General features: G+C 41.4%; 1 protein-coding gene across 2 annotated transcripts in view; it reads left to right on the forward strand.

Moving 5' to 3' along the window:
• znf385b (zinc finger protein 385B) overlaps nucleotides 1-14,289 on the forward strand; it is a 101,099-nt gene that overhangs the window by 29,431 nt on the left and 57,379 nt on the right. Inside the window, exon 1 of one of the 2 annotated variants that reach the window (XM_064327333.1) lies at nucleotides 4,721-5,271. The exons of the other annotated variant lie outside the window; for it this stretch is intronic. Within the exon in view, the coding sequence (XP_064183403.1) occupies nucleotides 5,247-5,271 (25 nt within the window). The 5' untranslated portion in view covers nucleotides 4,721-5,246. Of the gene's footprint in view, nucleotides 1-4,720; nucleotides 5,272-14,289 lie in introns of those variants that run through there. 2 annotated transcript variants of the gene reach the window in all.

A 14,289-nucleotide genomic window follows, 5' to 3' on the forward strand; every position in this document is an offset into this window, starting at 1 on the left:
AAATACCAACTGTTAAATTGTGCCTTTCTGACATAATTCTGTAATTCTGAACTAATTTGTTCTTTTTCTACAAACTTTTGGTTTTTTACCAAATAAAAGCTTGTTTTATTACTTTTTCTGACTCCCCCAAAGATTTTCAAGCATTTTTATCGAAATTCACTATGGAGTTCTTCTACTTCATTGTTGGGGTTCAATGTGTTGAATCAGATAAGAAAATGTTTTTATTCTTAATTTTGTCATTGATTCATGTATTTACTGCTGACATTGAAAGTCATTGATGCTGTGAGGGGAAAAAATATATTTTTTACATGGCAGTATTGTCAGAGTTAACTATTTCAGGGAAAATTTTCTGAATTACAGAACAGTGACAAACTTTTTCATATTGAATGGCACTGGTTATTGATGGTGAGTTTTTTTAAGGTGTGTATTTTGAAATACTCCACAGTTGAAATGTAATTTTGAAAGTGTCAGATGGGAGGGAATGAAGTAGATAAAGCTGCAGATAAGACTCCCATCTCTAGGGGTTTTAAACACAGCAGGGGTGTCTGTGGCATTTAAATTTTAAAGAGTCACTCCCATTATCCCGCGTAGTCTGAGCTGGACATATGTAATTACAGCTGCTTACGGCGCTGTCTGCTGTGGAGAGAGGGACACGGTTTCTCAGCAGCTAATCCCAGTGATTGATTAACCAGAAATCCAGTCCCCTCACTCATTCCCTTCCCCCAACCCTTGCCCCCTTATAGGACATGAGTTTTTCATTTTCATTGTCCGGTGAATATCCATGTTGTTATCAGTATATTACTTGCAAAGATGTGCAGTTCAGCCGTTATTAGTGATGTATTTGGACATGTTGTGCTGTTCTTTATTTGACACTTCCTGTTTGAAAAGCAAAGCTGTCACTAGATGGCAGTGTTAACATTTTCATGTGGCAATCTACCCTAGTGCTGCACGCACTGAAGTTAATACAAGCAATAGGCCAGTTTTATTGTGATCTCTTTTTCAGTTATGTGAGCTATGAAAGGTAATCACATTCATAATGAGTGGTGACAGCTTGTGAAATAATAGGGCTATCACAAGAGGCATGTTCACTCTTATTCTCTAAGATGTACTCAAGATTATGCCATGGCAAATGCTATCCAGAAAAACATTTGAGAGTGAAGAGGTTGTCGGTTAGTGCTCTGACTGTCAAGTTCGGTCCTGGTGGACCCCTGTGTATGCTTGTTTTTGTCCTTTCATATTTTTTCCCTAAAACTATTAGCACAATGCAGGTTTGGCTCATTATTATTTGCTTTGTTTTTTAATTCTCCATTATCTACCAAATGATTAGTTTCAGTGCCCAGGTATCCACACTTTCAGCAATTAGGAACCTGTTGACTGACCTCAGTCTTTAATTAGGTCAGTTACAATTTTTACGCTCTTTATGTAATATTTTAATAGAGCACAATGTGAAAATGGGACTTGTAGTCTTCATGGCATGCATAGCTGTTTCTGACATAATGTGGCTTAAGAGAGTAAATAACAAAAGCATTAAAAGTACAATTAAGAAACAGTTTGTTCAAATTCTGGGATTGCATTTGTGCCTGGAACAAAGAGCAGCATACACAGGGGTCCCCAAGAACCGAACTTGCAGACACCTGGGTTAGCGGGAACATTTGGTAAGGGGTCAGAAATTCCCTGGGCATGTTCAAACGTGGCATGTTTCACAGTGTCAGCGAGTCATTAAGACTGCGTCCGTGCGTGTTCTCCCCTGCGTCTGGCCTTTACACCCCGCCTCAGCCCTCACAGGCAGTCGCACGAAAGCACCGCCGTAATGTGCTTGAACACATTGTATTTACTCTTCATTTAGAATGACCGCTCGGGTAATAGAAATTATGCAAATGTAAAAGATCCAATTTTCCGTGTGAGTGCCGCATTGTGACGGCCATTAAATGTATACCGGCCCTGTCAAAAATGCCTTCAATCAACAAAACGAGGGCAAAAATCCTGGAGTTGCATAGGGGCTGTCCGATAGGCCTCTGATGGGCCAGGACAACCTTCGGAACACCAGATGGAGGAAGAGCAGATGCTCCTTCTTTACTCTACCTCACAGTCACAGATACTGACAGCAGTGCAGGCCCCAGCTTCTGATTGGATTTGCAGTGAAATGCATTATGTGGTAAAGCATACAATGGATGGCACGGCGGTTCGAGTCATTTCTGTAGCGTAAATATGCGACTAGGTGTTTACCTTCTTTAATGGATGTGCAGAGCCTCAGCCCACTCCATTTCCATTGAGCAAACACCTTGGGGAAAGCTTTAAGTTTTTTTTAAAAATGCAGCCAACACCTTATCAGTCTTTGGCTCGGCAGAATACCACTTTATATTAAGAAAAATATTCCATTGGATTCCTATTGCGTGGCTTTTTCCGAAGGTATGCCCTTGAATGTTTTATTATTCCGAGTCCAAGTCATTTCTTTTCTTTTGATTTTGAAAAATGAGTTTGTATTTTCCCAGCCAGAGAAAGCACTGGCTGATATTTTATGCAAATGCATATTATTTTCATTTCTATTCTTTTCAGAGGCTTTTTCCAGCTGTACATTCATACGCTTGCTACAAAACTGCACATGTGAACGTATTAATGTTATGCTCATAAGGCAGAAGGGCTACAGCACATTGCTTTTCCTCTAATACTTTGGCAGTGAAGGCGCTCTCGCCCTCTCCCTCTCCCTCTCCCTCTTTCGCTCATTAAGCCGATTTGGCTCTGTGGCGGCTGCCTTCGCTCTCCCCCGGCTGGGCTGGGGTGCTTTGGCCCGAGCCACGTCCCGCCCCAGTCTCGGCCGTGTCCAGGACACCCGTGGCTGCGGGCCAGGCTCTCCACAGCGGCCAAGCCCAGGACATTAGTCAGGCGCGCTGGCGTCCAGACTCGCCCCCTTCCCCCCACCACGCCCCATCCTGCCCTACCACGCCCCAACCCCAAGCTCAGCTCCTTCACATGTCTGTCAGCCCATGCATCTGTCCATTAGCATGCCCTTACCTAGACCACAGTACTGTTGAAACTCTGAAACTAAATTAAAGCTCAACTGATGTCATACACAGTAAAGATATGTGGACAGTATTTCCTGTTTTATTTTGAAAGATAAATATGTAGGTCGCAGAAGAAAAAAATGAATTAATTAATTTTGTGGTTGTTATTTAAATAGTTTTTTTAAATTATTGAAAGCACTTGTTATTGTTGGATACGATGAAGCTGAATTAATGAGAGAGGGGAAAAAACAAGTAAACAAACTCAGAATTTGGTGTTCCAGGCAGGCACCTCTGATGGCTGTTTCCTCCTCTAATGAATGAGGTTCCTTCTGGCTACCTTGATTACTATTCGTACTAGCAGCAGGGGAAGATGCATTCCAACCAAACAACTGTGCAGACTGCAAAAACAGACGGCCTTTGTTCAAGCACCTTCGCAACATGCGATTGCATCCCAACACAGAGACAAGTGGAAGAAGCGGCAGAGAAATACTAGGGGGGATTTAATGAGACGGTGGCCTGAATTCAAGAAACATATGTGCTTAGTTTAATTAAACTCTCTGAGTCTTTTAGCCACAATTAAATGGCAGGTGTTTTTGCTTTTTTGCACAAACACAGGTTGCCTAGTTCAGCAACTAAAATGTACTGGCAGTAAAAGAGCAACTGTTGGAATTGTTTGTACTATAGTGTCTCAGTTATGGGTAAATGTTGAGCGAGTCCACACTGTTATTTTGTTCACAAAAGGTGAAAACCTGCATCTCCTTGAGAAAATTTTGGAATGCAATCATGTTGCTGGGTTCTTTGGAATGGATTGTGCATAATTTATTTTATATTAAATTGGTGGTTTGTGGAGAACACAATGTCAGAGATGTTATAAAGTATGAGGGACTATTTAATTAGTGCCTTTCGTTCTCCTCATCTCTGTTAATTTGAAATAATGTCCAACATCCTTCTAATTTTTGTTCAGTTTACATGAAGAAACATTTGGTAACATGTTTTTATTATTGTCTGCCTGCCTCTAACTGAACCCTGCCATTTGGAGTATCAAACGGTTTAGAACGACATGTTGCTTAAATATGCAATATTATAGCATATTTGATGTGGAGTGTCCCACTTTCTCAATGGATACCTTAACTTTAATTAATATCGTCAATATAATCAGTAATTGAAGATACGGTGCGAACTGTGATTAAATTTACATATTTACATTAAAGTACATATTAAGAAAAGTGACAAGTGTGTTATCTTTCCAAGTGGTTGTACTGAAGGTCTTGGTGTCACGTGCCCAGTAAAGCAAAGATAGAATGAACAGGTGTCACCACGCCTCCAAAACGATGACTTGATGTAACGGTGATATCCTCGTTTGACATTCGCTGCTGAGTGGAAACCCGACGGCCATACATATTTAGTTACGCACTGTAAGTATGCTTTCTGGCAGCTGATGGCAGCTTTCAGTGGCCCCGGGTAACGCATTTGTTGGATACCTTACACATGTGCATTTCTGGGAACCCCTGGCCCAATGGCTGCTTCAAAGCGCAGTGTCACTATAATTTGGGCATGTTTCATAGCTGGCCATGTCCATTCATTCTGGATTACACGGACTCGTTTTGGCCGCCCGCAGTCATCCAATATATATATATAAATTTATGTTTCTCAGGGTGCCATTTAATTTACACGACTTATCAATCTACTGCATACTTTAAACTGAACGGAGCATCTTTTTTGTGGCATAGCTATTTCTGTTCATGCATCTTCCTTCTCTGCAGTTGCAGTTAGCGCGCAGGGCTGTTTATAAAGACAAATCCTGGCGGTTTAACAAATGTGACCGTGTGCGAGAGCACGGCTGTCAGAATGGGGGTTCACTTGTTCTTTGTACTTTTGTAACTACTTTGCTGGTCAAACGCCCAGCATGTTCATTTCAATGAGTGTAAGAAACTGCAAGCGAAATTGCCTGCTCGCCCGCCCCTGTCTTTTACCCTCGCTTTTCCACCCTCACAGATGGGCGCCTGCACACGCCTGCCCTCTCCTAGACTACCGCCAAAGTGCGCGGAATTTCCAGGGGGAGGAAAAGAGGCTGTAGCCCAAGAGCTAAGCAGCCACGTTTATCTCTAAGCGCGCCGTCAGAGACGATAAGCACGAGAGGCAAGTCGCTGTACCTCTGCTTGCCTTTCAGGATTCCTCCTCTGTTTTTTTAAGGACACAAAAAACGGGCAGACACACTGCGCGAGCTTATTCTTGATTACGAGGATGTGGAGCAGCGTCCTGAGCAAGGGTGAGCGCGACTGTTCATTGTTTCTCTTTAGCTTTCTTTCTTTTTCCCCATCATTTTCCCTTTCGAGCTTTTTTGGTATAATCATTGCCGATCCCTGTAGATATTCAGCACTCTAGATTTTTTTATTTCTTTGTATGTCTTATTTCATATACAGTGGTGGTTCATTCATTTTCCGGTCTTTATCCTGCCGTCATCACATGTACTAAATGCACGCATTGTACAAAAATGGATGTTAAGTGGATGCTAATACATGCCATGTGTCCTTTTGGCAGAATGATACCTGATCTGTTATTTGCTTTGATCACCTGTCTGCAGTTCCATGAGCAGATAGTTGAGTTCTCTGTTTGTGCTCTCTGTGGCATGAAAAGTGTGTACTGTGTAGATCTTGGACCTGAGGGTAATGTTAGGAGTCACATAATCTCTATGCATTGTGCTACTCTGATCTCCCTCCTTTAGAGTCTGTATGGCTCATAGTTGTATGCCACATCAAAGTGTGGAATCACGTCTACTTTTGATTTATTTCTGTGCAGGGTTTGACATTAACTTTTTGGCTCACCAGCCAACGTGGTTAATGGTTTTCTGAAGTCAGTAGCCACTCAGCATTTTCACCCCCCCAACTAAAAAGTAATCAATATAGGTTAATTGGAGAATGCAACTGCATGCAGTTGTTTGGACGTGTGCCAAAATTTGCGGTGTAAGTAAAAATTATTTTATTACTCGCATAGCCTATTTGAAGAGAACTGGCCAGTCTAATGGTATTGAGAATTATGTTAATACAGTGTGCTTATATTCATTTAATGATGTAAATGTTGAAGCACTGCAGATGCACTTTTATTTATTTATTTATTTGTTTATTGTTATTTTTAAATTGCAACTACCAAAAACCCAGTGTCATTGAGAGTTGTAATATCATGTAATATCACCTCGAATTGACTTAATTTTTTCAGATGCCTTTTGTAAATGACAATAATTATTTTTCATAAAGAATGCTACCAGAAGGTTGCCCACCTGGTAAGAGAGACGGGGTGACCCGCCACTGCAGAATTCTTCCCGCATTTGGCGGGTGGCGGGTGTTAATGTCAAGCCCTGTTTCTGTGCCTGAGCGATTTCATCAGTTGAGTCCTCACAACCAAACCGAGACTGGGATTGCTGGTATGTGTTCTACTAAGTTTAGTTGGACATTCCTCATACCTTTACAGTGCTACAGGTCTATGGGGCAGTAGCTGTTCAAATTCAAGTGGGCGCTATTCCAGCTAGGTTTCTGTCAGTGGTTGTGAAATCTGAAGGTCCGTGTGTCGTGTTGGACTGAACAGGCCTCTCAGCTCAGAGATCTGGTTCTTCAGCAACAGAATTTATAGAAAAATGTGGTACATGGCAGATAAGATAGGGTTGTTCTGCAGATCGCACGGTTAGGGAATGTTAGTATCTCATGGATGTCGAGCTAAGATGAGGACATCTGTTTCTGTATCCACCGCCTACCCCCATCCCCACCGCCTACCCCAACCCCAACCCCGACTCGCTGTTCGCAGCTCACTATCCTGCTTCAAGCCACTGGGTGCTTTGACGGCATGAAATTAGGTTTGTACTCAGCACATGCTTCCTCATTTAAGGAGGCTTTTTATGGTAACAGTCAATTTATGGTTCACTGCCAAGATTTGTCTGTCACTATTATACTGTATCACGTGAGCCAAGGTGTCTCTTTGAGATTGGGGGGGGGAGCCTAAGTACCCCCCAGGGAGAAAGAGAACCGTTGACCTGAATGGAAAGGGCGTCATTGCATTAATTCTGTCAAATTTGTCTTATCTAATTCCCCATAATGGCATTTTCAACCTGCTCTGTATATAGTTGATATGTTTGTGTGCGTGTGCACGGGTGCATAATTTCATTGCAATCTGGGTTTATTCATGTTTACTTTAAATATAGCTTACTTTAAGATTAATAGCCACCACTGTAGAAAAATGTGTAAAGCAGTGGTTCTGTGGGGTGTTTTTTCTCTTGGCTGTTGTCAGTGTCTCTTATGTCAGCCCCCCTCAGCGGGTCCCGTTCTCTGCTTTGGCTCATCTGCAGAATGCAGTCCCTTTCCCTTCAGCACTGTCTCTTCTGCCTCTCTCCGTCTCTCTCTGTCTCACTCTGTCCTTTTTATTTAGGGCTTAGAGGGAGCCAAAGCCAATGTTAAGACCGTGCCACGATGTAGAGAAATCAATGCTATGTAGGTCAAGCATGATCTTTATGGCTTTCGTATGCATGCCTGAAGAAAAATATCGATCTTATTTCTCTTGATAGTGTACCTATTACTTTATTTGATTTTGCTTTTTTCATATTATATTTAAATTCTTTCTGATGCCTCCAATTCGTTTGGCCAACATGGGAAGCATTTTATAGGATCTGACAGGGGTAGTGAAAAAGGGTGGGAACACGGAGCTGATTTCAATCACCTTTGCCAGCCAGGCGTGCGGCGCTGATATAAATTGAGCTTGTAGAGAGTGAGGGGGGAACAGGCTGAAATGGCAGATAGCAGGGTTAGACGTGTGGCACGCGGCAGCAGTCTCTCTCTTTACCTGGTCTGAATTATAATGACGGGCTTCAGGACTCTGATGCTCTTTCATGTCCGGCACACGGGTGGAATTAGTGTCAGTAATGGGACCCTCATAAAACACTGTCACGGCCATTAACATGTCCCTAGGATAATATCCACCCCAAGCCTGACGACTTGGTGCCAGTGCATGATTGACAGCTCATCATGGGCCAATCGTGTGCACCCCTGCTACAAATGTCCTCACTTGGAAATGCAGGCTCATGGTTACCATGTGTTTAAGTCATACTACATCAGAAAGAAACGGACGGTTTGCATTTTAAGTTTTTGGTCATTATTTTTTATTTTTAATGGTGGGACAATTTAGTCAAGTAAACGAGCACTTAGCAGCAGATCCTTAAATTTTTAGAAAAAAATGTTATCAGTGAATGGGAAATGTTATTTCAGTAAGTTGGGGTGTTCTAACAAGGAGAATTCTGATACAGTATTTTTGGCCAACTATAAACCAGATCAACCTTGTCTCACTACATTTCCCTCATTTTAATTAACATTGTTAATATTTTTTTATATGTAAAAAAAATATATGTATTTCTGCCCTCTGAAGTATTGTTGAGGTACATTAAAGCTGGATGAATGTTGATTCATTTCAGATATTAATTCCCTGATCCAAGCTGATCTGCTTAATCTACAGGAAAGAAATTCTTTGAGGTATCACTATGTGTGTAATGAAGGTTTTGGATTTGCTTGCTGTTATTTAAAGAAGTGGCTCAATAAAATTTCTGTCCTTGTAAGCAAGCATGAACATATTCCAAATGGCAGACATCCACATTATTTGCTTTTAAAAACGATTGGCTTTTCAACTAAACTTTATTTTTTGATTTTGTGGTACAACCTTGGGTATAGACAATTAAAAATAGAAAATAAAATCAAGTAATATGAAGTATTTGGGATTTAGTGAAATAAATTACGGAACAAGTAAGTGTTGAGTAGTTGAGAGCAATTTGTCTGCCACCAGCAATGTCTCTGTTATTTATGCATGGCTGTATTAATGTGAATGAGGACAGTATTATATTTTAGCTTATATAATGTCACTTAATACGATGCAGTAAATCTCTATTCTGGCCATGGGAGCTTTGCTTCAAATGTACATTTGGTCATTTGAAGTGGCTATTTATAAGAGGTGAAGGATTGTCGTAATCCCAAATGCACATTGCGTGATGATCCATCTGTCACCGTCCAATATGGGTCAGATTTGGACCTTAGCAGTGTGTGATGCAGGGTAGGGGCCCAACCAGAGATATGCCCCCCCCCCCCGCCTCCCCCAGCTTTGACAGGAATGGAAGGTGCTGCAGCAGAGTGGGCTCTCCCGGTTGCAGTGCTCCTGTGGAGAGCCTCACATGCTCAGCGGGAGCAGGAAACGCACCTGCTGGGCGTGTCAGCACACCTGCTGTGTAGGCTGTCCAACAAAATCAAACCTGAGTGGTGCCTGCTTTGGCTTCCTTTTAGCCGGATTGGCTGATTGGTTGAGTGCTTTCACACTGGCTTGTAGAATGGAACTTATTTTTGGGTCGCCTTATAAAAAACACTTACTTTAAAGTTGAATTGCAAGATGAAATACTTCCTGCACAGAAATACCGTTATTTTTGTTTCCTTAGTAACTAGTTTGCTACAAGCCAGCTGGCACTTTGTCTTTTTTTCTTTTTCTAAAGCATACATTGTTATGGGATTTCATTTCAGCTTTGCATCATCATGGATTTTGTTTCTTTGGCTGGAAGAATATCATTTTGGCTTGGAGTTGTTTTGAAATAAGCCTGGAAATCCTGGCAAGAAGCATTTTTTAAATTCAACTGCAAATACATTAAACAAAAGAATTCATGGATTCCATGGCCACTTTATTAGGTACATCTGCTGTCATCTGGCTGTAGCTCGGGATATACAGTATGCAGACATGGTGAAGAAGTTTCGTTGTTGTTCGACCAAGCATTAGAATGGGTGATCTAAGTGTGATCTAAGCAACTTTGACTGTGATATGATTGTTGGTGCCAGGTCTGAGCGAAAGAACTGAGTGGTGGTTCTGTGGGTGGAAACACCTTGTTAATGAGGTTAGAGAAGAATGGGCAGACTCGTTAAAGCTAAGAGAAAGGCCAGAAATGTTCAAATAACAGCTGTTTACAACAGTGTGGTGTACAGGGGCATCTCTGAATGCACAACACAACCTTGAAGCAAAGGACATCATGACAGGTTCCAGTCCTTTCAGCTAAAAACAGGAAGATGAGGCTACAGTGGGCACATGATCACAAAAACTGGACGACTGAAGACAGGAAAACTATCGCCTGGTTTAACAAATCTCAATTTCTACTGCTACATGTAGACAAGAGGGTCAGAATGTGCTGTAAACAGCATGGAACCATGGATTTATCCTATTATGTCAAAGATGCAGGCTGATGGTAGCGGTGTAATGGTGTGGGGAATGTTTTTTTGGCACAAATTAGGCCCCTCAATAGAAACTGAGCATAATTTGAATGCCATAGCATACGATACCTAATCCTTGTTCCTGACCATGTGGCCACAGTCTGCCCTTTTTTCAAATGGATACTTCCAGCAGGATAATGTGCCGTGACCCAAAGCACACATCATCTCAAGCTGGTTGCACAAACATGACAGTGGCTTCAATTTACTCCAGTCGCCTGAAAAGTTCCCAGATTTCCATCCAATAGCACGAACACCTTCGCAATGTGGTGGAACAGGAGGTTCACAGCATGAATATGTGGCTGAAAAATCTGCAGGAACTGCGTGATATTTTTGAGTCAACATGGACCAAAATCCCGACAGAATGTTTCTAGCACCTTGCTGTATCCATGCCACATAGAATTCAGGCTGTACTGGATGAACAAGTGCACGGGGGGGTCTTACTTGGTACAACAGGGGTGCCCACTACGTCGATCGTGATTAACCAGTCGATTGCAGGGGCCCTGCTGGTAGACTATGTGTCATTTAAAAAAAATGTATCAGTTGAAATTTATATCTTCCCATTTTCATCCCTCTTTTCTACTGCCTGATCGACAGGTGCACTTGATGACATAAAATGTGGACAATCTACTTCTGTTGAGGATTTTACATTAAGCAAATGCTCATTCATGATATAGACAAGATTGTACACTCGGAATTTTGTGGTATGGTCACATAAATGTCCAATATTATGTGATAGTAACACGATAACTTTGCATACATTTTATATGGGGCAGAGCAGTCATGGTGGTGACACGAGGGCAGGGAATTCTGCTTTCAATAAAAAACATTTTTAAATGCAAAACTGGGATTTTTCTTTGTCCAGATATGATAGGCTACTGGTCTAATGATTTTACCTTTATGCCAATACAGGTACAGTACATTTCTTCTTGATTTTGAAATCTTGACTTAGGTACAACATTGTGAAAAGAGAATTTATATTCGGTTTGCTATTGACTATTTATCTATGCTAGTTTAGTTAGACTGCCTGGTCCAATGTTGGTTCTGAGGGGTAGCCCCCTGTCAACCCTATATGAAGCAATGTCACCAATATACTGGTTGGTAGATCACATTGTGATGACCATTGGAAAAGTAGGTCACACTCCACAAAAGTGTGGGCGCCCCTGTGCTACAAGATAGGCGTACCTAACGTACCACTATATATAATTAATTGGCTTTTGTGCGTACTGTTACCTGGTGGTTGGAAAACCGGTTCCTTCACATTGTTCACTTTACCTGGTGTCTGGAGTCGTCACTCCCTGGCACCACAAGGCCACTTGCTGACTTCCAAAAGTAATCCGAGTGATTTCACTGTTGTTGAAGACAGTTTTAAAATAGTGGCCTGAAATGATAATGAAAGATAAGCATGTACTTAATATAATCTAAAATCCTTTGGGTGATCGACTTCTGATGATTTGCTTCAATGAACTGTCTGTCAATGAAATATTAGCTTTCTGCTTAACTCTTACATAACATTCTGCTGTTGCTACAGGAGCCCCTTCATGTCTCACAAGATGCGGTTACAAGATCCCATTGCAATGCATCTTTTTTGGTATTGAGATTTTTTATCAGGCATTGCCTGATTGCTTTTGTGGATCCAAATGGTTGTCGTAAATTTACTGTTGTTTAAGAAAATAAAATTGTATGTGTCAAATATTGTCTATCACGGCGTTACACAACAGGTTCAGTAAACAAAAACCTGTTTATTAAAAAATAATGCAATGTCTAGGGTATGAATCTTATACTTTTTTTCAGCAATACTGTGTAATTAGATACAGTTTTACCAAACTGATTTTTAATATGGAAGTTGATGTCATGTCATTTCCTAGCATTCAGGAGTGCCCTACCAAGTGAAAGGTACTAAATGCTTAAAATAAGAATGGATTTTCATATGTGGTACATCTTTGTTCATTTGGATGAATTTGTGATGTGACAGATTTTTGCAGACCTGCTTTCTCTTTCAACATTCTCCCTCTTTTCTTTCTCCCCAATTTGGAGTCACCAATTATGCCTCTCAGCTGCGGAAGTGTTCCACAGACACCCGCAGGAACAGCACAGCAGCATAAAGCACACGCTCGTTGCTGATGCGTTTGCTTGCAAGCCAGTTGTAATTTAACACAGGAAGCCAGACATCAGATGCTTCACTCCTTCGATTGGTGCTAGCGCCCGTGCTGTCTGGCCAGCACTTGGGAGGAACGATTGTTGATTTTAAATTGGGGGCTAAAGAAAGGACATCCGCAAGAATTGCACACACCTGCTGCATTATGTGTTTTTTTGTCAGGGGATAAAGGGACAGTAATGAAGGGAACTGTTTTTCTCCATTTCACTTCCCTCGTGTTCGGTTATGTTCACTCTTTATTTGGGTTTAGCTCATACGCATTGTCTCACAATCTTCTATCCCTTCCTGTTGTCAGTATGGTCCCTCAGTCTGAACTAGCCTGGCCGAAGTTTTTAAGAGAGGTCCCTCCACATCACAGTAAGATGTACACGTCGGTTCTGTCACTGCCCCCATTGCATTGTATCTATTGTGTTCATTTACAGCTCTGTTGAACATGGCCATTAGCTGTCATTTAGATCATGGTATACATTACAAGTGTGCTGCATATTGAAGAGATTTCTCTGCTCTTCATTTGTGTTGAGCACTATTTGTGCATACAACATTCAAAGCAATTGCATTCTGATCTTGTTTGTTTTTCTACGAGCACAAAAGCAGTGCCTTTACATTCTGTGCTTTTTTGCTGCCAATTCATTGCTAGTCCAGAAGCCTCTGAAAAAGCTTTTCATGAGGTTCAGCGGTAGTGTGCTACAGGCTACAAGGGAGTATTTTAGTGTTTCATTTGCTTATGTGATGTGAGTGTATTTTAAATACCCCTCTTCTGCTTAATGTTTGTAAATATTGCTGCACAAGTATTTTACTGTGGTTCTGAAAGTTTTAAAATGGCAGGGGTGTTTTTATAACCACTGAATGTGATTGTGTTCCTTTTGCAGAATGCATTATTCAAATATTCTTGGTCGTGTAGAGTATCAAAACACCACAAAGCATTGTAGTCCATTTGGTTGTTATGAAACTGCACTACCCAAAGCCCCAACACAAAGTTAACTGGTCAATAACAGATTATTGTTAAAATACGGGCCCTACTAATAGACTACAGAACATGTTCTCTTTCTTGTTTCCAGTGGCCTGTGTATCATTTCCTTATTGTATTTGTTTATTTTAAAGAAATCAAATTCTGACATTTGTCTGGGTGAAGCAATATGCATTTGACTACGCCAGTGGCTCGATGGAGAAAGGCCTGTCGGAAGCTGTGAGGATTGGTCTCCCCTGCAACACCGGGGCTTCTCCGGGTTGCATGGGTCCGGCCTTTCGCCAGGTCTGAGCGTCTGCTGCACAGCCCGCCCGGGAGGCCCTGCTGATGGGAAGTGACAGCTCCCTTTCCAGACAGGTTGAGTGCACCCTGTTTTTGGGAGGTTGAGCAGACAGACCTTTCTAAGAATGTGCTCCCTGCCCTGAGGGGAGGCTGCGCCGCAGGTCTGAATTTAACTAGGTCTGACCCACTCTTTGCCCGTCCTCATCCTCACGTAACCGCCAGCGTCTGATTTGTCCAGTGGGGATGTGGAATATAAGTCTTCACATGGCAAAGATATTAACACTTGAATTAAATCAATAGTCAGTCTTTACTAAAATATATTTCACTTTTTATAATAGAGATAAAAAATTTTTTAAAAGATATTCATTTTTTGTTTTGCAGTCTGTTTGCCAAGAAAAAAAGGATAACACTAGCTTTGTTAACTGTACTAATACTTGAAGTTGGCTACAAGGTAGAACATAAATAGTACAGTAACTGTTTGAAGGGTGCTATCAGAGCAGGGTGCTATGAGGTAGTTTAGAAAAGGTTCTGACAGTTTCAGACAATTTATTTTAGTAATAACATTAAGGATAATTTAATAATATTAAGAAACTGTATAAAAATAAGATT

This window comes from Anguilla rostrata, chromosome 3 (genome assembly GCF_018555375.3).
Source record: "Anguilla rostrata isolate EN2019 chromosome 3, ASM1855537v3, whole genome shotgun sequence".
NCBI classification, from domain to species: domain Eukaryota; kingdom Metazoa; phylum Chordata; class Actinopteri; order Anguilliformes; family Anguillidae; genus Anguilla; species Anguilla rostrata.